At 35.2% G+C, this 26,107-nt stretch overlaps 1 protein-coding gene across 1 annotated transcript in view; it reads right to left on the bottom strand.

Moving 5' to 3' along the window:
• The window catches only part of OMA1 (OMA1 zinc metallopeptidase), an 88,288-nt gene that overhangs the window by 49,108 nt on the left and 13,073 nt on the right, over positions 1-26,107 (bottom strand). Inside the window, exons 4-7 of the mRNA XM_080801288.1 lie at positions 24,712-24,885; positions 24,505-24,612; positions 21,555-21,683; positions 16,785-16,859 (exon numbers count right to left, since the gene is read on the bottom strand). Coding sequence (XP_080657414.1) covers positions 16,785-16,859; positions 21,555-21,683; positions 24,505-24,612; positions 24,712-24,885 — 486 coding nt within the window. The remainder of the gene's footprint in view (positions 1-16,784; positions 16,860-21,554; positions 21,684-24,504; positions 24,613-24,711; positions 24,886-26,107) is intronic.

Here is a 26,107-nt window from a genome sequence, read left to right as displayed (position 1 = left end):
AAAAATCAAATCAAAATGGATTAAAACCTTAAACATAGAACTTGAAACATGTGAAACTCCTCAAAGAAAACATAGGGGGAAAAGCTTCATGACATTGATCTTGGCAATGATTTCTTGGATATGACACCCAAAGCACCAGCAACAAAAGCAAAAACTCACACATGGTACTACATCAAACTAAAAAGCTTCTGCACAATGAAGAAAATAATTAGCAGAGTGAAAAGGCAACCTACAGGATGGGAGAAAATATTTGCAGACCATACAACTAATAAGGGGTTAATACTTCATACAAAAAACTCCTATAACAATAGCCAAAAAACAAATAACAATTAAAATTGGGCAAAAAACTTAAATAGTCCTCCAAAAACAACATAAAAATGACCAATAGGTATATTTAGAAATCCTCAACATCACTAGCTGCCAGGGTAAAGGAAATCAAAATCACAATGAGAGATTACCACACATCTGTCAGGATAACTGATTTAAAAAATAAACAAAAGGGTAAGTGTTAGTGAGAACAGAGAAAAGTGGAACCCTAGTACACTGTCAGTGGAATGTAACCAGTACAGCCACTACAGAAAACAGTAAGTACGTTTCTCAAAAAATTAAAAATAGAACTATTATATGATCCAGCATTCCCATGTATGGGTACTTATATAAAAGAACTGAAAGCAGGATCTCAAACAGATATCAGCACTCTTATGTTCACTGCAGCGTTACGCATAACAATCAAGATGCGGAAACAATCTAAACGTCCATCAGTGGAGGGGCACCTGAGTGGCTCAGTGGGTTAAGCCTCTGCCTTCGGCTCAGGTCATGATCCCAGGGTCCTGGGATCGAGCCCCACATCGGGCTCTCTGCTCAGCACGGAGCCTGCTTCTCTGTTTCTATCTGCCTGCCTCTCTGCCTACTTGTGATTTCTCTCTCTGTCAAATAAAAAAATAAATAATCTTTAAACGTCCATCAATGGAAAAATGGAGAAAGAAAAGTGGTATATACATACAATAAAATATTATTCAGTTTTTATAAAGAAGGAAATCCTACCACATGCAGCAACATGGATAAACTTTGAGGACATTATGCTAAGTGAAATAAACCTAGTCACAAAAGGACAAATATAGCATGATTCCACTTATGTGAGGCATTTAAAAGTCAAACTCACATAAGCAGAGGGTAGATGGTGGCTGCCAGGGGCTGGGTATAGGGAGATACAATGTTGCTATTCAAAAGGCAGAAAGTTTCAGTTATACAAGATTTATAAATTCTAAAGATCTGTTGTACCACCCTGTGCCTATAGTTAATAGTACTGTATTATACAAATTAAAAATTTGTTAAGATGATAGATCTCACATTAAATATTCTTGCCACAGTAAAAAAAATGATAATTATTTATCAAAATTATAGATCAACTATAGATCAAAATAGAAATATTTAGAAAATAAATATTCAGTTCATCACAAGCCTAACTCACTTGCCTCAATACAAATTATGGCAGGGGTGCCTGGATGGCTCAGTTGGTTGAGTATCCAACTCTTGATTCTGGCTCAGGTCATGATCTCAGGTTCCTGTGACTGAGCCCTGTGTTGGGCTCTGTGCTTGGCATGGAGTCCGCTTGAGATTTTCTCTCTCTCTCCCTCTGCCCCTCCTTCTACTTGCATGCTCTCTTCTCCCTCTCTAAAATAAATAAATAAAATCTTTTTTAAAAAAGTAAAGTAAGGAACTTGTGTTTACCAAGTGTCCACAAGTACATTAAGAAAAAGTGGAAAATTTCTAGACTAGGTTTTCTTCTTAAAATAGAACTAGTTATTGTCAGAGTTGACCAGGGAAATATAAGAAAATTTGTCTCAGCAAAATACATAGGTCCTGGAATACTTTTTGAGGCATTATACTGGGAGAATGGGAAAAGGAGAAACAGAAAGACTGGGCTCAAAATACCATTTATTTTATTTAACTAGTAATTACTTACATGGAGCTAAATGCCAGGTATTGTTCTAAGTGTATGGCAAATACTAACTCACTGAATCATCATAACAAACTTCTGAGTTAAGTACTATTATTACATTCATTTTACAGATAAGAATAAACCAAGACCCAAGAGGTCAAGTAATTTGTTGAAAATAACATAACTAGTAAGTGATAGAGTTAGGATTTAAACACAAGTAAAATGATTGAAGTGTTTGTGACCTTGGGCCAATAACTTAGTCTCCAGGAGTCTCAGATTCATCTATAAAAATGAAATGAAAGCAGGGGATCATTAGGATTAAATGTGATAACTCTTATAAAGTAGTCCAGATCCAGAACACAGTGGATACTATTTCTACTCTTACTTTCCCCTGGTGAGCAACCAATATTATAGGATATTAGGTTCGGTCATAAGTGATGATATCACAAATTTACAACTAAAGAAGGATTAAGTTTAATTATCAACATGCATGAATATGCATTAAGGGACGTATTAGTTGAAAAAGAATTTGCTACTATTCAATTAGAAACTCAGTGGGATATGATATTCATAAGAGTACAATAGTAGAAAAGCTATGCTTCTATTTGAACATTTTCCAATGCCAAAACAACACCTGAAAAAATGTATAAATAAATCCAGACCCAGTATATCCTACCTGTAGCCAAAATTTTCATTAAAAATGTAACAATAAAAGCATCTCTGAATTTTGCTTTCTATTCACCTAGACTCTCCAACAAAATCCTGTCAGTGATAACCCTAAGAGGTAATGTCTGACATTAGCAGTTCTGAGTCATTTTTTAGAAAGCCATTAACAGCTTACAGTTGTCTCAGTCCTTGTGACATCCTCTCCTGTATTTCACAGACAAGTGGTTAGTAAAATAGTTATCTGAGATAATACTACAAAGGACTATGGCAGAAGGGTAGTTCGACTCCTAGAGGTAGAAGAACACACTGAGGCTATTTAAAGATACCATTTAAAAAGACCAAACATAAACCTGATGATTCACATACCTGTACCCCTGGGGCAAATAATACATTATATGTTAATCAAAAAAATTAAAAAAAAAAAAAAAGACCAAACAGATTTTTAAAAAATGGCGATCTTAGAGGCAGTGCAACAGAAAACCAAAATTGTTCCTGGTGCATTAAGATAAGTGTAGAAAGTTCTACTTCATAAACAAATGTACCTTTCCTGAAAAATCTTGCTATCTGTGAGACCTTTGTCAGGTTCCTTGGTTCCTCTATCCCTGAGTTTCATCTGTAAGATGAGGATAATAACAACACCTATACTTCACAGGGTTGTTATGAAAATTACAGAGTTAACACACGCAAACACGTGCACGTGCCCTGCATGTAGAGATGTTAGTTTACATTACTGCCATTTGTTGTCAATATCATCATCAGTGTTATCAGCACTACTGTCATCACTGTCACCACCATCTGCCAGGAAACTGGTTCCCCCAGTCTCTCACTTTCATACATTCACTGTCCCAATACCTCTGATGGTATCACTCACTAAAGCTCACTTTACGGTGGAACCCATTTCTTGTATAAACAACATTTTACAGTCAATACTTAAAAATTGCTCTTTTCCAACTGAATGTGACACAGGCTCGAGATGGTTTCAAGTAAATCATTCTCAATATCTGCCAATCCCTCTCATTAAAAACAAAACAAAAGAACCTTGACTTACCAAAACTATTTTATATGCCCTAACAAAGAGAAATAGGAAGACTTGCATCATTTTGTTAATTCATTTCATTTTAAAGTTTTTTGCATCTTTTGATTGCCAACATGTCAGTTTATCAATAAATACAATAAAGTTTTAATAAATTTCCATGTACATTTTTTTCCCCATACTAAAGTTTTATCATAAGATTCAACATTTGGAGCTAAAATCATTGCAACTAAAAAAATGAAATGAATACACAAAACTTTGTCTCATTTGTCTAGGTGATACAACGAGGTTCACGCTTTATGAAAATCTACATTGTAACACACCTAGTAAATGAGATGTTCTCCCCATTTACTGTTTTTTATTCTTAAATCACTAAGCAAAGCACCTAAGATATTAACCCAAATAGAACACAAAAATAGTTTTCTATGACAAAGGCTCAGATTACCAACTTGGAAAACTCTGAGACCTGGGCATGGGCTCTTTCTAACTAGGTGCATGTTATAGGAGAAATCACTTCACTTCTTTGGACCCCAATTTCCTTATCTGTAAAAGGAGAAGATGGATTAGATTATTTCCAACTTTCTTTCCTGTTCCAAAAGTCTATGATTTTAACCTATTATTTACAGAAATTTTATAATTTTGATTTTATTTTTTTGATGAAAGTAGATTCTATTACCTATTTCCGTCACTAGATGGTGCTATCTGCATAGTTATTCAGGCTACTTGAAGAAACCATCTCGCAGCATCTCTGTACAGCAACACTTATAAATTTGTGGGCTCTCCAGGCCATTATAGCGGATTCAAGATCTCTGTCTCCATCCCCACCCCCGCATCCCCATTAAACACCAGTAATCTCTACTACCTAATCACTGTGATCATCACAATCACATACAGTGAGTGCCCTACTAAAAGGCGGCTCCTGCATTAAAACCACTGAAAAAAAAATTAGTTTCCTTTTTCATATTTAAAAAACAGATACTAAAAAATAAAAATGATTTAGTTGTGGTGAGATCACTCATTTATGTAAATGACTGTAAAGTGTCAAATTATCTTTACAGTGACGAATACACACCTATACACACAAAATCAAATACTTAGTTTGATTGTCAGCTGGTAACTGTACATCTAGTTATTATTCTGTGGGTCACACCTTAGCCCAACCAGTTTTTACCAACCCTGTATTAGTCTGATAATTTATGTAATGATAAACTAAATGCCTTATAAATGAAAAATTAAAACCATGAAAATATAAATACACAAAATAAACTCATACCCAATAACAAAGCACAACTAGAGAGCACTCTAAGGGAGGCAAGCTGCCTATTTTCAAAGAGACCTCCTGAATAACCTGATTTTAATGAATTTTCCATATTCTGTCTAGTTCATGGCCTTAAAATCTCATAAATCTAATGAGACAGCACGTGACCAACAGATCCATCTCACAGGAACAGTTCCCATTAACCAAGTCCACAAGTTTGATAAAAAAGCAGAATATCAACTTGTTTAATAACAGAGCTATGCTGTGACCCTGCAATTGCACTACTGGGCATGTACCCCAAAGATATAGATGTAGTGAAAAGAAGGGCCATCTGTACCCCAGTGTTCATAGCAGCAATGTCCACAATAGCCAAACTGTGGAAAGAGCCAAGATGCCCTTCAAGAGACGAATGGATAAAGATGATACAGTCCATATATACAATGGAATATTACTGAGCCAACAGAAAGATGAATACCCAACTTTTGCATCGGCATAGATGGAACTGAAGAGTATTATACTAAATGAAAAAAGTCAAGCAGAGAAAGTCAATTATCATATGGTTTCACTTATTTGTGGAATGTAAGGAATAGCATGGAAGACATTAGGAGAAGGAAGAGAAAAATGAAGGGGGGAGTCAGAGGAAGAGATGAACCATGAGAGACTATGGACTCCAGGAAACAAACTGAGGGTTTCAGAGGGGAGGGGTTTTGGCGGATGGTTACCCCCTTGATGGGTATTAAGAAAGGCACATATTGCATGGAGCACTGGGGGTCACACACAAACAGTGAATCATGGAGGGGTGCCTGGGTGGCTCAGTCGTTAAGCATCTGCCTTCAGTTCAGGTCATGATCCCAGGGTCCTGGGATGGAGCTCCATATCGTTGGGCTCCCTGCTCAGCGGGAATCCTGCTTATCCCTCTCCCACTCCCCTTGCTTGTGTTCTATCTCTTTTTCTCTGTTAAATAAATAAACAAAATCTTAAAAAAAAATAACAATGAATCACGGAACACTACATCAAAAACTAATGATATACTATATGATGACTAACATAATTTTTAAAAAAAAGTTCTCAAAAAAAAAAAAGAATATCAACTTGTTAATGTGTGGCAATAACTATTACTGCCCAAACTACCAAGGGCACAGTGCACCTGCATTCTCAATTCATCACGTTCTCTCCCTTTTAGGCATGGGACCAAGGAAGCCAGGCTATAATGATAAGGTTGCCTAATAAGGACAGAATTAGGAATAAAATAATTACATTCTGCAATTTAAATATTAAATGGCAAGAAGTCAAGAAAGTCTCATGCATCAATGTCCAAAAAGAGGATACCAGCCACAACTAAGAATCAAGTGGAAGACATGTAAAATAACCCTCTGAGGTAGTAGTATCATTATTCCCATTTTTTAGACTAGAAAAGAGACTTAAAAAGGGTAAGTGATTTGCCCGCAATGATGGAAAAGAGACAAGAGGTCAAACACAGGTCAGTCTGACTCTGGAGTCCAAGGTCCCAACCTCTATGCTGGGTAAGATATGAAATCCTCTCAACTGCTAACAAGTCTCTACCTTTCAGTTTTATCTCTTGCCACTGGTGCTCCTGAAACTCTACATTTTAGCACACTGAGTTTTTAACTCCTGGACTAAGCAATCATTACTTTTGCCTTTGAACATGCTGTCCGCCATGCCAAAAACACCCCCATCAACATCTTCACCAGGAAAACTACTACTTAGCTTTCAGATGTCTTCTGTAAATATCTTTTTCTCAGTCTAATCTCTAGGTCAAGTTCTCATTCCTAGCTAATGTTACATTCCTGGTCTCTTTTTTCAGGGGATCTTGTGTATCTCTGTCACAATCCTTTAAACTATAAAAATCATTTATTTAATGTCTCTGCTTTTTACTCAAATTATGACCTCCACAAAGGTATTATGTATCCCTACATTCTAGAAGATGACACATACACATTAAATATACACTGAATCAATAAATAGAAATCAACATAATAGGTCAGAAAAGGTCTATGTATATCAATGTAAAAAGTGTCACCTTGGTCTCAAAGATGTCTTCTAATAGGGTTTATTAACAAATATGAAAAAGAATGTACCAATCAAAAGGAGAATACGAAAAATCTGATGGCAAATGCTGGCCAGTATCCATGTTAAGTCTTACCTTGAGAAAGTAAATGTCCTAGCTGAGTGGACCTAACTATTATGAGAAGGGAAATATGACTGGAGTCAATGAAAGCTGTAATGAGGCTGGCACAGAAGTTCAGGTAAAATGCTAATGGTGGAGACAGAAACATATTGAGATATATTTTATAGATATGACTACCGACACTTGGTAAAAAATTCCACATGAATGATAAAAAGGAAGGAAGTATTAAGGAGGACTCCAGATTTTTTCCAAAAGCAACTGAATAGAAGGTGGTTTATTTATTGGGGAAAGGAAGACTAGAAGTAGATGTGAGGGGAAAATCAAGGATATATTGAACATATTAGGTTTGAGATACTTGTGAAATAGAGGAAATAACAGGTAGATATTTTGTGTTTTTTTTTGTTTGTTTGTTTTTGATTTTTTGACTATAGCTGAAACACAGGCATATATTTAAGTATAAATGATTAGAAGACTAGTGCTCCTAGGACTTCAATTGTATTGATTCTATAATATAGATCCAATTACCATTCCTATCCTATAGATGGGGAGAACTGAAGTATAGGAAGGATAAAAAGCTCACCCAGGATCACATAGCGAGTACTCTAGAGCTGGCAAAGCAGATCCTCAAACTTGGCCAGTCAAGTTCCTGAGCTCGCTCATTATCATTATACTACACTGCTTCTTTGGCAGCTGATACCCCCACACCATGGGGACTCCAGAAAGGTTCTGTATCTGATACTCAAGAAAAAAGGGCTCAGGTGTAAGATCCAAGTAGAGAATTAAAGAAGAGTCTCCACAATGAATGAGATAACCCCGCCTCCCTCTCCTTTTCCAACCCTTAAACAACAGCAGCCAGTTTTACAGGATTCTTCTACAAAGACACTTTAACAGCCACAGACAGGGCCTACATATATTCCATGTGGAGTTCCCAAAGAGAGAACTAGCTCACTGCCCTATCTATCTTACAGTGGAGTCTGCTATCCCTAGGTTTGGACGCCTAGGTATATACAGAGCTTCTGAAAAGTTTCTTAGTGAGTTCTTTTAAGATATGGACAATCACGAGTTACAAATTTGGGGATGTACACACTTCCATTCATGAGACTAACTGGTACTGGATTTATCCTCCCACCACAAATAACCATAAAACCGGACAGACTACACAAGGCAAATATTTTCAGGTACTGGACAAAAGGCAAGACTAGACTGTGATTCTTGAGAGAAAGAGACAACACTGCATACTGCAATCCCTGGATTTGCGTCTGCTCTCTGTCTGGAGGCAGTTTCCTGACCACAGTGTAAGGGGTAGAACCCAAGCAGAACACGGAAAGATTGGCTAAGCTAAGGAGTTAGAAGATAAGAGTTCAGGACTGCAAGGAGTAGTTGGAATTTGTGGGTTAAGGTATCAGAAGGAAGCTCGCCCCAGAAATTGGCAGAGTTTCCTTGGGGGTACCTTAAACTAGATTTCATCAAAATTAAAAATGTTTGCTCTGAAAAAAAAAGAAAGAAAGAAAGAAAGAAAACCAAAAAACACAACACACATACAACTTTGTTAAGAAAGATGAGCCACAGACAAGGAATAACCATTTTCAAATCACATATCCAACAAATGACTGTAAGCAAAATACATAAAAATACTCCAAAGTCAATAATAAGAAAACAGACAATCCGATTAGAGTATGGAGGGGGAAAAAAACTGAACGATAATTAACCGAGAAGGAATACAAATAGCAAATAAGCATACAAAAACATTAATCAGGTTTATAAAAGATTAAATCTTCCGTAACAAGAAATCAATTGTTTAAGCCTACTGAGTCAAGAAATTACAAAATAAACACAGTATGTGGAAATATAGAGAGAGGTAAACAGCTAAAGAAGTTAAGGGGACTTTCACTTCCAGAGTATAAGGCGGAGGTGCGGTAAGGGCTATTATTTTCCATTACGAGTTTACAATACTAAACAACTTTTTATACTATAATGAAATATGTAGCTAGTCACACAAATAATACATATTTTTAAAGGAGAGTGGTGTTAATAGTGTGAAATGCTACTAAGAGAAAGAACAAGATAAACATAGAAAAGCATGCATGGGATATGACAACATGGAGACTAGTTGATCTTGAGAAATATAACTGTGGTAGAGGGATAAGATCAGAAACAAAACTGCAGCAACAGACTTTGAAATCATACACCCTTGGGTTTGAATCATGGTTTTACCATTTTGTACCTATAAGAAGGTAACTTAATCTATCTGGGCTTCAGTTCCTTTATCAGTAAGATGGAGATAATGATACTAATCACTAGTTCACAGAGTTACTAAAGGATTAGTCCAGACAATACATATAACATACTAAGCATGGTATCAGTATATAGTGTTAAATGACAAATAATGGCATTATCATCTAAACAGGTGATATCATAGAATAAATGCTGGTATCAATATAATATTTACGGTTCTTATACTGTTCCTCCTTTTTGATAGGAAATAAATACTTGTACTGAGACACGGCATTTTTATATCCTAAGTGCTCCAGGGGCACTTGGGTGGTTCAGTCGGTTAAGTATCTGACTTTGGCTCAGGTCATGATCCTGGCGGCCTGGGATCAAGCCCTGTATCCAGCTCTTTGCTCAGCGGGGAGCCTGCTTCTCCCTCTGCGTACCCCCACTTGTGCTCATGCTCTATCTCACTCAAATTAATAAATATTTTTTTTAACAAAGAACATTATAGCCTAAGTGCTCCATAACAAAGATATTGCCTATATCACTATGGATCCATGACTTAACACATGTAGCAATGTTGTTTTCTCCTTTGAACCAAGTATGATGTCACAACTGGCAAAAGGTCACCTCATCCACAACACAATTATTTAGATATGCTTTAGAAAATGAAATCATAGTTGTATCTATCCAGATACACTCTTAAAAAATAGATGGCTTGCATATTATAGATAATCAAAGGAATATCAATATTTGCTAACCTAATTTCATTCTTCTTAAATACCACAGAAAATTTATCTTACCAAGTCACCCAAAAACATAAAATTGACATTTGATCACTCAAAGTAGTAATTTCCAAACCTGCCTAGATAGCAGAATCACTTGGAAGTTCCTAAACATATTCAGATTCAGGGTTTCATCATCCTGCTACTGATCCAGGTGTGGGGCCTAGAATATGTATTTTTAAAATCTATCAAGAAAAACATTAAGAAAAAAAAAACATCTGCAAAAGAAGAAATAGCCAATAAAAATGAAACAATATTCTCAACTTTACTACTAGGCAAGAGAATGCAAATATTTAAAAGCAATGAGATTCCATTTTTTGTCCAAATTAACAAAAATTAAAGATATTGAAAACAGTGCTGATGCAGGTATTTAAAAAAGGGTATTGTGATGTGTCATTGGTTAAGATTTGCCATAACATTCTGTAATAACAGGGAGTATCTTTTTAAAACAAACATAGCAGTGCCAGCAATCCCACCCTACTGTTATGTAAGTGCAAGGAACATAAGGATATGTGAATAAGGATGCCAACTACATTTGAGACTGTTCTTGTTTCTTGAGAAAGGCTTGTATTGCTATTTATTTTTCTCTTAGGACTGCCTTTGCTACACCCCAAAGATTTTGAACAGTTGTGTTTTCATTCTCATTTGTTTCCATGAATTTTTAAAATTCTCCTTTAATTTCCTGGCTGACCCATTCATTCTTTAGAAGGATGTTCTTCAGCCTCCATATATTTGAGTTCTTTCCAACTTTCCTCTTGTGATTTAGTTCTACTTTCAAAGCACTGTGGTCCAAAAATATGCAAGGAATGATCCCAATCTTTTAGTACTAGTTGAGACCTGATTTGTGATCCAGGATGTGGTCTGTTCTGGAGAATGTTCTATGTGCACTAGAGAAGAATGTGTATTCTGTTGCTTTGGGATGGAATGTTCTGAAGGTATCTGTGAAGTCTACCTGGTCCAGTGTGTCATTTAAAGCCTTTATTTCTTTGTTGATCTTTTTGCTTAGATGATCTGTCCACTTCAGTGAGGGGGTGTTAAAGTCCCCTACTATTATTGTATTATTGTCAATGTGTTTCTTTGATTTGTTTTTTTTTTATTTTTTTTAAGATTTTATTTATTTATTTGACAGGCAGAGATCACAAGCAGGTGGAGAGGCAGACAGAGAGGGGAAGGGAAGCAGGCTCCCTGCTGAGCAGAGAGTCCGATGTGGGGCTCAATCCCAGGACCCTGAGATCATGACCTGAGCCAAAGGCAGAGGCTTTAACCCACTGAGCCACCCAGGCGCCCGACTTTGATTTGGTTTTTAATTAGCTTATATAATTGGCTGCTCCCATACTAGGGACATAGATATTTAAAATTGTTAGATCTTCTTATTGGATAGACCCTTTAAGTATGATACAGTGTCCTTATTCATCTCTTATCATAGTCTTTGGTTTAAAATCTAATTTGTCTCATATAAGGACTGCCACCCCAGCTTTCTTTTGATGTCCATTAGCATGGTAAATGGTTTTCCACACCCTCATTTTAAATCTGGAGGTGTCTCTGAGTTTCTTGCAGACAGCATATTGATGGGTCTTATTTTTTTTATCCATTCTGATACCCTGTCTTTTGATTGGGGCATTTTAGCCCTAATTTACATTCAGGGTAACTACTGAAAGATATGAATTTAGTGCCATGTATTACCTGTAAGGTGACTGTTACTGTATATTGTCTCTGTTCCTTTCTGGTTTATGTTACTTTTAGGCTCTCTCTTTGCTTAGAGGACCCCTTTCAATATTTCCTGTAGGGCTGGTTTGGTGTTTGCAAATTCTTTTAGTTTTTGTTTGTCCTGAAGATTTTTATCTCTCCTTCTACTTTCAATGACAGCCTACCTGCATATAGTATGAAAGAAATTGAGGAAGACACAAAGAAACGGAAAAATGTTTCATGCTCATTGATTGGAAGAACAAATATTGTGAAAATGTCTACGGAACCAAGAGCAATCTACACATTTAATGCAATTCCTATCAAAATACCATCAACTTTTTTCAAAGAAAGATTTCCGTGAAATCTGTTAAATTCTAAGCAATGAAGAGCCAGAGGCTGAGAATACAAGTAGAACTCAAAAGAAATCCAAGTAGAAAGAGGTGACTAAAGAGAGTTTTCAGCCATCCAGCAGGGCTAGAGAGCCAAAACTTACAAGTCAGGCTTGACAAGGCAGCCAAATTTGAGAAGCTAAGATTTGAAAGATAGGAGGGCAAAGACACCACTGGATGCCAGTTCAACAAGGCATCTTATTAATTCTTAGCTGCACAGGGCACTTTTTAAAACAAAAAGTAGATGAAAACTGAATAGAGATTTCAACAGTCTCATGGTGCTAGTGGATCAAAAACTGAAGTTCAAAATCCACTACACAGGAGGAACTTAGTAAATACTCCACGCCTTCAGCAGACTTCCCTGTACAGCAATACTCTTATAAATGAAGGTGAAGTACAGGTAAATTGAAACTTATGAAGACCCAGCTCAGGCTCTGACTGACTGAAATAATCTGCTCTATTCTAATTGTCTTCCAGACTAAGGGAGAATCACCTACAATGGATGAAATTATCATTCAGAGCCAATAGTTCTGTGTTCAGTGGTTAAGCCAGGGTCCTGGGATCGAGCCCCGCATCAGGCTCTCTGCTCAGCAGGGAGCCTGCTTCCCGCGCTCTCTCTCTGCCTGCCTCTCTGACTACTTGTGATCTCTCTCTCTCTCTCTGTCAAACAAATAAGTAAAAATCTTTTTAAAAATTTTTTAAAAATACAATAAAATTTTAAAGTCAAAGATGTGTTTAATGGCAGAATGGACACAGCTGAAAGTAGGATTAGTGAGCTACAAGACAGTTACAGATAATATACAAGCTGAAATATGTGTTATCTATGGGAAAGAACCACAAGAAGGATCTGCTAAAACCATCAAAGAACTAACAGTCAAATTATTTTAATCTTAGGTATTAGCATATCCCAATTATCTGTACTATTCTAGGGTGTGATAGTTTAGGAGTGAATACAGCTTGAACTTATGCATGTTTAGAAGGTGTCTGAAATTAAGAACTAAGCAGATCCATCTACTCAGACCCTAAACATGGCCCTAAAGTAAACTGCTTAAAGAAACTGGAACCTAAATATTACAGCTGGTGAAGTTCTGAAGCATGTCCATACTCAAGTGGAGATCCAAGAAGCCAAACTGAAAGCACTGTGGACTGAGCAAATCTTCTTTTAAAAGATTCATTTATTTATTTTGAGAGAGAGACTGAGAGATAGAGAGAGAGGGAGAAAGAGTAGATGAGCGGGGAGGAAGGCCAGAGGGAGTGAGAATCTCAAGCAGACTCCCCACTGAGCCCTGCACGGGGCTTGGCCCCACAACCCTGAGATCATGAACTGAGCTGCAGTTAATGATTGGACGCTTAACTAACTGAGCCACCCAGGTACCCCACAAAAATTTTTTTAAAGAGCGCTACCTTGAAGATTATGACTTAAACTTTACAAAAACTAAGGTGATTGGCAGTGGAAGGAATCACAACATATGTAACTCCTTAACTAAAACTGTATTAATTTTTGAATCAATAAATAAACCAAATATATCTGAAGAATGCAGTATCCTTCAGACATTAAAAATATAGTAAAGGTAACAAACTGATGGTTGCCAGTGGAGAGGGGCAGGAAGTGGCAGCAAAAAAGATGAAGGAGCTGGAGAAACAGGCTTCCAGTTACGGAACAATAAGCCACAGGATGAAAGGTACAGCATAAGGAATACAGTCAACAGTACTGTCACAGAATTGTATGGTGACAGACGGTAGCTACACTTACGGTGAGCGTAACATATGGAGTTGTCGAATCCCCGTTTTGTACACACGGTACTAATGTAATACTGTGTGTCAACTATACTTCAATTAAAAAAACAACACAAAATGCAAATATATATGTATATTAAAAAACTTTATACCAGTAATGTTTAGAATTTAAACAAAACATACGTTTCTAGAAAACAAAACTTATAAAAACTGACAGAAAACTGGGGCACCTGACTGGCTCAGTCGGTTAAGCCTCCAATTCTTAATTTCAGCACAGGTCATGATCTCAGGGTCATGAGATCCAGCCCCGCACTGGGCTCTGCGGTCAGCATGAAGTCTACTTCTTTCCCTCTCTCTTCCTCTGCCCCTCCCCTCACTCATTCAATCTCTCTAAAATAAATCCTTTTTCTTAAAAAAAACCTGACACGAAACAGAAAAATGTGGATTAGTTCTTTATCTGTTAGAAAGACTGAATCCATAACTAAAGACCATCCACAAAGAAATCTGTAGGCCCATATGGTTTTACCCGTTGAATCTCCAAACATTTAAAAATAAATATCACTAATATTACAGAAACACTTCCAGAGAAAAGAAAAAAACAAAAAAACAAAAAAACTTCCCAACTCATTTTATAAGGCCAGCATAATCTTGATACCAAAACATGACAGGACATTACAAGAAAAGAAAATTCCAAGCTGGTATCTCTTATGAATACAGATACAAATATTCTAAGCTATATGCTAGCAAACCAACTTCAGTAATATGTGGAAAGGATAATATAACTGATAAAATTATATTTCAAAATAACAAGTGGTCATAATGTGTAAAATAATTTCAAAATAACAAGTTGTCCTAATGTGTAAAATAATAATCAATGTAGTTTGTCACATTAACAGGTTAAAGGAGAAAAATTATATACTCATCAATACAGAAAACAAATTTGATAAAATTAAAGTTACTCATAATTTTTTAAAAAACTCAGCATATTAGGAATAGAAGGGCAACTCTTCTAAAAAGTCAGATTTAAAACAAAATCAAAAACAAAAAAAATTGTCACAGACACCAGAATGGTGAAATACTGAATGCTTTCCCCCTAAAGTCATGAAGAAACAAAAGTGCTCACTGCTCACCCTCAACACCGTACTGAATTTTCTGGCCATCGCAGTATGATAAAAAAGAGAAAGTACATAGATTGGAAAGGAAGAACTAGAGCTGTCATTATTCACAGGTAACACAAATGTGTACATATAAAATCTAAAAGAATCTACACACTATTAGAATTAAGTGACTTTAGCAAGGTTGTTGGATACTAGTTCATTTACAAAAAACAAAATGCACTTCTATATATGAGGAAGCTTATTTCTTAAATGACACTTTATGATAACATCAAAAAATGTCTAACACTTAGCAGTACATTTAACAAAAGATTTTTAAGTCCTATACACACACACACACACACAAAACATTTAGAAACAACACTGAAATTACAAGAATATCTAAATAAATGGACAAATAAATCACTTGTGGGCTGGAAGACTCAATATTATTGACAGTAGTCAACTGTCCCCAAATTCACACAATTCCAATCAAAATCCCAAGCATGTTTTTGTACAGGCGTGTGATTTGATAAGCTGATTCTGACATTTATATGGAAAGGAAGAGAACCAAGAATATCCAAGTCAATCTTGCAGAACCACAAACTGGAGGACAGAAGTTATCAGATATCACAGCTTACTACAAAGCTACAGTGACAATGTGGTATTGGCTCAAAGACAGATAACAGGTCAGTAGAATACAATAGGGAGTCCAGAAATAAACCTCTCTATAGCCTCCCACATTTATGACAAAGAGACATTGAAGTATAGTGGAGAAAAGATATCTCTTCAATAAACAGAGCTGAGGCTATTAGATATCCACATGGGGAAAAAAGTATCCTGACCTCTTCCACATATTATATTTTTAAAAGGTAATAAAATAATAAGCTTCTTGGAAATAAAACAGTAACAACTTATTGAAATAGGCAAAGATTTCTTAACCAGAACACAAAACACACTTATATTAAAAGGAAAATTTCATAGACTGTAGTACATTGAAATTAGGAAACTCTTGTTTTAGCCAATCTGTGGCCCACTATTTGGGAACCTCTTAATCTATACAGTCAGATAATTTACTCAATTCTCATTATGTAACATTCACATAACTACTTTTGCTTTGGGATGGATAATATCTTCATTTATGAAATTAAACCCATAAAACTCACAATAAGAACTTCAAATAATAGTGATTTCTAACAGCTAGGATTTTTAATAGCTACTGGAAACTCAACAAAGAATCAAGTACAATTTGAATTTAATGTACCAAGTGGCATTGTTTTTTACTTATTTCTAAAAATGTAGTTTTACTTCTAATATTAAATTCTACTAATAATACTCAGTTATCACAGATGATAAAAATGGCAGGGAGGCACCCAGTGCCCTGTAAAGGAGACATGAGCAAAAGCCAACTTAAACCATAGTAAAAGCCCAGAGCTACTCTCTGGCTAGCCAAGGTCAGTCATTTGCTGCAACAAAAATAATCTCAAAGATACAAAGTAATAAGCCTGTTCTTCTGTTTATTTAAATTATAAAATCAGGTGGTTCATCTAGGATCATAGCTACAATAGAACAAACCTTTCTCTGAGTGGAGAAAAATAATTATATACTATTTTACTCAGAAAAGCCCTTAGATAGGAGAGAAAGGGAGAGAAGTTTAACAAAGATAGTAGTATATCAGTTTCTAGAGTGCACAAATTTAAAAAGGTATTAATGAAAAATTTCATACGGTCCAACTCTCATTCTCTGCTCATGCCACAGCTCATAAAGACAATGTACATTTATCTTTTATTGTGTGAAGGGCACTGTGTTTTCTCAACTACCAAGCATTTACCTTTGCAGCAAGCTGTAGTCCAATTTTGTCAGCTTCAGCCTCTAATGTTCTACTGTATGGTCTATCAAACATATACTAAGAAGAAATAAGAAAGAGAAGCTCCATTAAGGATATTTATTTCATAGTAAAAGGAGTAACAAAGTGCAATTTTTGAAATTAATTTCATGGAGCATCTAGGATAAAGTTTTTACGCTCCCCATGATTAACATTTAAAGAACACCATGATATAAAACAAAAAGTGCAGCCTTTATTGCCTCCATCACAGATTAATATTTTAAAACATGAAAAGAGTATTTAAAAAATTATGCCTACAGACTTCTGGAGACTCTACAGTACCACATGGAGTACAGCAATCCCCCTTACCCACGGCTTCAGTTTCCATGGTTTGAGTTACCCGCAGTCAACGGGAGTCTGGAAGCAGATGGTCCTTCTGACACACCGTCAGGTCTCTAGCAGCCTAGTGCTACACCACAACACCTACATCATTTACCTCACTTCATCCCGTCACATAGGTATTTTGCATCTCACATCATCTCAAGAAGAAGTTGATACAGTACAATAAGATATTTTGAGAGAAGCCACACTCACATAACTTTTTTTTACAGTATGTTGTTATAATTATTCTATTTTGAGTTACTGTTAATCTTTTATTGTGCTTAACTTATAAACTTTATCACAGATATGTATGTACAGGAAAAAACATAGTATATATAGGATTTGCTACTATCTGAGGCTTTAGGCCTATCCACTAGGGGTCTTGAATATACTCCACCCTCCCCACACCCCATGGATAATGGGGTAGGAGTATTACTGTACAGGTATCCCCCACTTTCCAAAACTTTGTCTCACATTACTTTGCTTTTACAAAAGACCTACATTAGTACCTGTTTTCACTAACCAAAAGAAATCCAAAGAGTATGTTTACTTTTATGAAGAAAAAAAAAAAAAAAAAGCCTAAAACCAAAGTGATATAACACGAACTTTCAGAAAGCAGGGGATACCCGCACTTCCATTTTCCCAATTATAATCTCTACCTACTGTGTAGAGGATCCCCTAAAGAAAGCTCATTAATGTAAGTTTTAATATTTTGATCATTTTGTTCTTGCAATTTTAAATATTTTTTAAAATTTTATTTATTTGAAGAGAAAGAGAGAGCACAAGTAGGCAGAGCAGCAGACAGAGGGAGAAGGAGAAGCAGACTCCCCAATGAGCAGGGAGCCTGACACAGAACTTGATCCCAGGACCCTGGGATCAAGACCTGAGCCAAAGGCAGATGCTTAATCGACTGAGTCATCCGTGTGCCCCAGATCTTACAGTTTTAAAAGAAAACTGAAAAAATATAGCTAGATAATAACCACTGACACTACTAGAGAATTTATTTCAGTTAGAAAATTAACCATATAGCAGAATTTCCTTTCTTTGAATAAATTATCTTAATGCTATCTTTCTCTTCTAAGTATTGATTAATTAGGGAAATGAAATTTTCTTTCAACTTCAATAAAAAAATACAAATAGATATCATAATTTTAACTTTCCTAATTACTTGTATTTATGTGAATGCTTTCCAGTTAAATTCTAATTTTCAGTAAGTACTAAAATTTGTAGGCAATGGATCAATAGGCAGGACTTTTGAGAACAGAGTTATTAATAGAGGAAACACTTTTTCAGAGGTAGCTACATGTCAGTCATGTCTAGAAATAATATAATCAATCTAATCCATAGTACATGACTACTAGATATGACTTTCTTCCTTCTCAATCATGTCTTTTTTAGGCCGCTTAACTGTACTGTATCATGTCATCACTCTCAATGAGCAGTCTGCAGGGGTCCATCAAGTCTACCGATAGCATAACTGGTTAAAAACATGGGCTTTAAAGGACAGAAACTTACACTCAAGTCCAAATGCTGACACTTACTGTGAACCCCTGGCTAATTGTTTAACCCCTCTAAGCCCGGTAGCATCATATGTAAAATGGAGTAGCAACAGCACCAACCTCCTAGGGTTGCAGACAGGATAAATTGAGGAAATAATAATAGCAGCGCCTATTTAATGAGTCCTTACTTTGTACTGGGTATTACACTAAATGCTTTATAATCACTGGTTCTCACCTGGATATGCTTTTGTCCCCCAGGAACATTTGGAAATATTTGGAGATTTTTTTTTTTTTTTTAAGAGAGAGAGAGTGCACACAGGTGGTTTAGGAGCAGAGGGAAAGAGAGAATCTTAAGCAGGCTCTACACTCAGCACAAGCCTGACATGGGGCTCAATCTCATGAACCTGAGATCATGACCTGTGCCAAGAGATCATGAACCGAACCGATCAGGATCAAGAGTCAGACACTTAACTAACTGAGCCACCCAGGCACCCCTGGAGACATTCTTGATTGTCACAACTGTGGAGGAGGGCAGATGGGGGTGAAAGTACTACTGGTATCTAGCAGGTAGAGGTCGGATGTTCAGAGTAGATGTTTAGAGGCTAAACGTCCCACAGTGCATGGGACAATTGCCCACAACAAAGAATTATCTAGTCCAAAATGTCAATAGGCTTAGATTGAGGGATCCTACTTTAAAATGCATCATGAGGGGCGCCTGGGTGGCTCAATGGGTTAAAGCCTCTGCCTTTGGCTCAGGTAGTGATCCCAAGGTCTTGGGATCAATCCCCGCATCCGGCTCTCTGCTCAGCAGGGAGCCTGCTTCCTGCCCTCTCTCTGCCTGCCTCTCTGCCTACTTGTGATCTCTGTCTGCCAAATAAATAAATAAAATCTTCAAAAAATAATAATAAATAAAACAAAATGCATCATTAAACCCACAATAGTGCTTTGGGTTAGTCGGTATTAAGCCAATTTACAGATGAAGAAACTGAGACCTATAATTGGTGAAGTAATCTGCCTAGGTTCTATAGAATTTAGGTCTAACAGAGCCTAAATTCAAATATAGGTCCATCTGCTCACAGCTAGTATTCTTAACCCCTATACATAATTAATCTAGTGTTTATCCTAGTATCTAACATATGGTAAGTAACCAATAAGTCTTATCACTAATAGCTTCTAAAACCCTACGTGGTAGCACTCCATGTGGGCTACTATATTATACCCAAATCTTTTAAAATTACAAAAATAGGACTCCCCAATGGTTATGTGAAGACCCCTGTTTCTTCTTTTCTCTGGCAAATGAATGTCAGCAATTCCCCCTCCTTTATGACTTCACTATCAGCATCCCCTCCTGCTCTCCAATCATAAGGAGCAAAGCTTTCTAAAGAAACTTTTCTTCATCACCAAAATTACTGGGGTGTTTTAGGGAAAAAGAGTTCAAAGAGAAGTAATCCCTACTTTATTTTTAGTTTAATTATTAAAGAATTATATGAAGTAGCCCAATTCATCAAGCATTTCAAGGGAGAAACAGCTTATGACTTATGACTTAAGATCTTATGACAAGATCTTCAGAGTACATTACAGAAAAAAGCTATGTACTGATAAATGAGGGGAAAACCACATTAACACCTTTGACTTCCCAGTATAACAAAAAAGAAATAAAATTCAAAATATGAGACCCTATAACCTAAGTAATTACAATTCTTTTTTTTCTTTTTAAGAACCTTTATTTCAATATAAATGCAGCCAGATGATATGGTAAACACTGAATACAAGACTTAGTTATCCAATTTCAAAAGCATTTGTCTCAAAGAATTTTACACATTAGATTTAAACAGCACCCAGATGGCACAATGATAGGTGCTCCACAAATCATTAAATAAACAAATAACAGATTGTTCCTGAATAACTAAACCTCCCAGGACAAGAGAAAATATGTGAAACAAGATGTAAAATAAAATAATTAATCATAGTTAACAAAGCAATTATCAAGACTGCAAGACCTACTTTCAGTAGTGAAGTGTTCTGAACAAAATGAGGACCCCAGTAAGTTTTACACGGATTATCAACATACATAAGTACTAAAATGAAAGTTAACAAACACCTAATAAGATTATCCTTTCAGTATTTTCCAGGTAATTTTAGTTTAAGTGGGAGTAAGGAGACAAGGGTGGTAAAGCAGCTTCAGCAACACTGTGCCCATAAAAGTTTACAGTTTTTAAGAGTTTCCCATCAGAATGCAAGTATTTGGGGAAAGGGAGAGTCATAGTAAGTACAACACAGTCACTATGAGAGACAAAACTGAAAAGTCTGAAGGTAAAGTAATAGAAGAAAGGAAAGGATTTGTGACCAGGTTTTCTCTTATTTAGACCGATAACTATGTACTCCCCACCTACACAATATTATGTTAGCCAAAAGTTGCTAAGCCCTTGTAACACATCTATCCCCCATCATTTAAAAGATATAGTATCCTTTAATTGGAATGCTCATTATTAAGAATATCCCCTAAAGGGATGCCTGAGTAGTTCAGTTGGCTAAGCCTCCGACTCTTGATCTCTGATAGGTCATGGTCTCATGGGTAGTAAGGTCGAACCCCGCTGGCTCCACACTCTGTGGGGAATCTGCTTCTCTCTCCCTTTCCTTCTGCCCCCTCACCCTGCTGATGCCTGTGTGTGTCTGCATGTGCTCTCTCTCTGGAATAAATCAATCTTAAAAAAAAAAGAAGAAGAAGAAGAATATCTCCTCAAAATGAGAAAACTTAGACACTAAAATTTAGTAGCTGTATTTCACGGTATGTCAAAACATCTTTGGTATATCTCTGGTATCTGTTACTTTACAGTAATATTTAAAATATCCTCATCACAGCCATTACAAATTCAACTTACTGTCTCACACTTACCTCTTGCAGTTTAGACTGTATCCACTGGCCCAAAAGTGCCAAACTATCTCGAGGGCAAATGGCCCAAATCATTGTGAGAAAAATCAGACCCAGGAAATCCAATAAATGAACCAAGCTAGCCTTTTCTGCCTGAGAATAATCAAAATAATGAAAATTACTTTTAATAAATTAAGAGTATACACCAAAAAATAAAAAGACAGTATATACCTACATTTTCTAGTTCAAGTATAATTACATTGAATAATTAACATTTTAACTGACCTTCTCCAACTAAAATTTCATATTCTTCTTCTTCTATGTGCTTTAATTCATTCCATCCCTTGCTTACATACTTGCTTATGTGTATATACATTCATTCATTCATTTACCGAGCCACCTAACATCATTTAGACACAATGACAGGTTCATGGATATGAATGTATATTCTTATATAGATATATAAAAATGTATGCTTCTTATACTAACAAGCATAATAATCTTGTGAACTAGGTACAATTATCCCTATTTTATAAAGAAACTATGATGGGGAGAAGCTAAGAGAGTTGCCAAAATTCACAGAGCTATTAGTAAAAGGACAAACTCAGGAAGTTTTAATTTCTAATGCACTCGTTACTTTCTAAAGCAACCAAATGTGCTCATTATGCTTATACCTTTGAATAGACTAAATACTACCTAACATATGAAATAGTTAAAACACAGAAAATTCAGAAAAATATTGGAAATTTATTTTAAATAAAAGTCTTTTGGACTTTATGACCTAATATATGAAGTATGATTCATTTATGCAAGTTTGCAATTTTATCACTCTGGTATTTCTCACTAGGAAATAGAGTTCTATGAAGTTTTATATTCATTTAGAACAGTAACCAATTTTACTTAAAATAGTTGTTTTGAGTAGTAATTTCTAAATGTAAGTTTAACACATTGGATTGTTTATCATTCCCTACTAAAACTGATTAATAAATGTTAATGTAATGCTGATATTGACTGTATAGGAATCATTACTTGAATGTATGAAACAGGGTTGACAACTTCTCTTAACGATATAATGTACCCTCACAAAGCATTATTTGCTTATTATATGAACTGTGTGTCATGAAAAACAAGTATGGAATTATTTTAGCATAAAAGAATAAAACTACAAATGATAAAGTCATTACTGAAGAGAACATCCTTGTTATTAATTATTAAAGAATATAATTGCTATTAGAGAGTTTTAGAAAACTAAATATTTTTTTTAATATGTATTTGTGGAACAAAGAAAACATTAAAGGCTACATGAAATCAAAATGGAGACTGCTAAAAGAGAAAATACATTGCTGATAATGTGTAAGACCTCTACAAAAAATATTAATAGCTATTTTCAATTTTTAAGGCTGGTATTATCTTTTTGTATCTTATCTAATTAGCATTCCTGTCCTGACAGAGATGACAACAATATGCTGAATGAGGCACTGAACTAGAGGCCAGAAAAGTAAAGGCACAGAGTATGATCACCTCTAAGTGCTAAAAATGACCAATATTGATTGACAATTATGAAGCTCTTTCTTGAAAGACAATCTATTTTGATTGTTTAGATTTATTCTTATACATATCTGTTCGAAGAAAATGTTTTTTCTATTTTTACATAACTCAAAAGAAATGAAAGAGATAATTACTATTTGTTCTTCAAAAAAACACACCTGTGGCCAATCTCAATTTATTAATACTTTAAGGAATAGACAGAATTTGAGATGACTTTTAGAGAGATTAGTAACATTATCATTTCCATTTAAAATTAGTATCACTTGCATTTCCAACATAGCATTTCATGATTCTTTCACTATTTATCTTCTTGTTTCCAATTAGGAAATATATGTCTTTCTAATTAATGTGGACAAAAGAGAAATGCTTATTTTTAATGAATAAAAATAAATATATGAGTAAATAAATATATTAGGTTTTTTGGACTCATATGAAGTCAAACAGATGTGTATTCACAGGAGTATAAATCAATCTTAATTCTATGATCCATTAAAATAAGCGCTGCCAATAATCAGGTAACTATGGTAAAAGGAAGAAGTGTTGGATTTACAAACACAAGAACTGGGTTAAAATCTCAATCTGTCAGTTGGCCTCATTACTCATGTTACTTAGAGTCTTTTTAAACATGAGTTTCCTCATACAGAATATAGAGATATTAAATACATACTTAATGAGAATCGTATTAAAATTATAATTAAGAAGGTATGTATTTAAAAGCTCAGCAAACTATAAAATGGCAAGATATCATTATTATGACTCTGCATTAATTATATATGGCATATCATTCCAAAGATTTTCAGATATGCTCCAAGCAATCCTCTGAGAATGAATAAAAAAGCAAGAAAACTGATTTACCCACTTAAATAGTAATATCACTTTCATATAGTTAATTTTCTGAACAGATTACAAGTATGTTAATAATTATGGAAAGTTTAAAATCTAATTTGAAGTAATTAGAGGTTGAGAATAATTACTTTTTAGCAAAAGAGAAAGGTGATAACAATAGTATTTAAGAGAAATACTAATTATTCAGGTATCAAATACTAAAGACCATAAAAATTCTCACAATTACGCAATCATATTTTTTCAGGTAACAGAATAAGTCAATTACTAAAGATTAAAATTCTATCTTTTAAAGAAAAAGAAAACTGAAAAGTTGGTTTTAAAAGATTTAACTTGAGGCACCTGGGTCACCAGTGGGTTGAGGCCTCTGCCTTCAGCTCAGGTCATGATCCCAGGATCCTGGGATCAAGCCCCACAACAGGCTCTCTGCTCAGCAGGGAGCCTGCTTCCTCCTCTCTCTGCCTGCCTCTCTGCCTACTTGTGATCCCTATCTGTCAAATAAAAAAAATAAAATCTTTTAAGATTTAACTTGCTAACTTCAAAGCGGTATTGTAAGAACTGAATACTCATTCTAGGTACTTACAGCATGTCCAAGTACTGCGTGTGCTATTTCATGGCCCAAAAGGAAGGAAAGTTGGTGGATATCAGTCACACTATTTAAAAGCCCGGTGAAGATAAACACTTGTCCATTCTGCACCATAAAGAAAATAATGTAAGCAAGTGGACACCTTAAAAAAACAAGGACAATAAACTGAACAATTAAACATTAGGTGTGAGAACTTTCACTTACTGGAAGCACGAAGGCATTTACATCTGGGGACTCAACCACATGAATAATCCAATTGATCTCAGAGATCCCTGGAATATCTTTATTGCATTCAATCAAATGATTAACCACCTCCTTAACCATTAGGTATCGGGCATCCTTCTCAGTGAGCATATCATTTTTAAATTCGTCCATCCACTGAAAGATTAAAAAGTCATCTTTATCTTAAGAGAGTTGTAGCTCTACTACAAAACGTTTATACTGCTTCATGAAAAGTTATATGGCTATGTATTGTTGAACATTTTAATTTTTAATTATGTAAAAATCTACATATACTAAACACTCAGATCCTTAAATCTGAATTATTCAGGCAAAGGCAATGTGATTTCTCACAAATGGAATGGATTCTAATAACTAAGATTTTTCATATAAACTGGTTGAAATAAAACTTTCATCTTTTCTATTACCCTATAAACAAATAAAATGCTTAAATATGATTTCTACTTTCCTAAATATTTTGGAAAACAAAACATTGCCTAGAGGACAAAGATTTCACATAAGGAACTATAAAACAAAATTGCTTTCATAACCCACTGAATAGAACAGCCTATACTTAATGAAAAAAAAAAACTTTTACCAAAAAAAGGACATTTCATTAATTTTAAAGTTTTATTCACACAGAATCAAAGGAAATTTCTGAAATTTTAGAATAGGCATGTCATTTTCTCTACACTATGTTGAGTAAGAGTAGCCACCATATGAAGACACTTTTCTGAAGCTATATTCATGAGAAACCCTTTCAAGTATAGGAAAATTAAAGGTGTTCTGAAAATATTACTTTAATTTCCACAAAATGTGTAACTTCTTTCACATATGGAGCAAGAAGCTTATAACCTTCCCTGAGATGTATTAAAAATAGATGTTTTGTACCACTGGAATCTAAATAGTCTTTAGTATCAATAGCATTTTTAGAAAGCACAAGTCACCAATATAAACTGAAACAACAAAAAATATTATACTAACCCTTCTGAAGTAGACAAAACAAGCAAAATTATACATAATAACAGCACTTTATAATATCTCTATAAGAACATGTGCTTCAATTTTCATATCAAGCAGGTTATTACATTTGTAGGAAAAAAAGGATATATATTAAATATAATTTTTAAAGCGTCTAAGTGATATATGAATGGTAGAAGACATACTAATTTAACACTAGGCCTGCCTCAATCTTTCCAGAACATTTTCCTCAAACTTGCTTCAGGTAAGACTATCCTAAGAAACACCTCCAATCTCTGTATAAATTCTACTAGAAGAGATGCATCTTATCTTTACTAGGAACAGCTTTTTAGTGAAAAAACATTGTTATTTCTTTTTTAATGGTAACTTTCTACCGACAAACTCAGAAGCTTAACTGAAA

Source organism: Martes martes (genome assembly GCF_963455335.1).
Source record: "Martes martes genome assembly, chromosome: 4".
Lineage (NCBI taxonomy): Eukaryota > Metazoa > Chordata > Mammalia > Carnivora > Mustelidae > Martes > Martes martes.
Note: the sequence above shows the minus strand (reverse complement) of the source record. Positions and strands in the feature narration are given on the sequence as shown.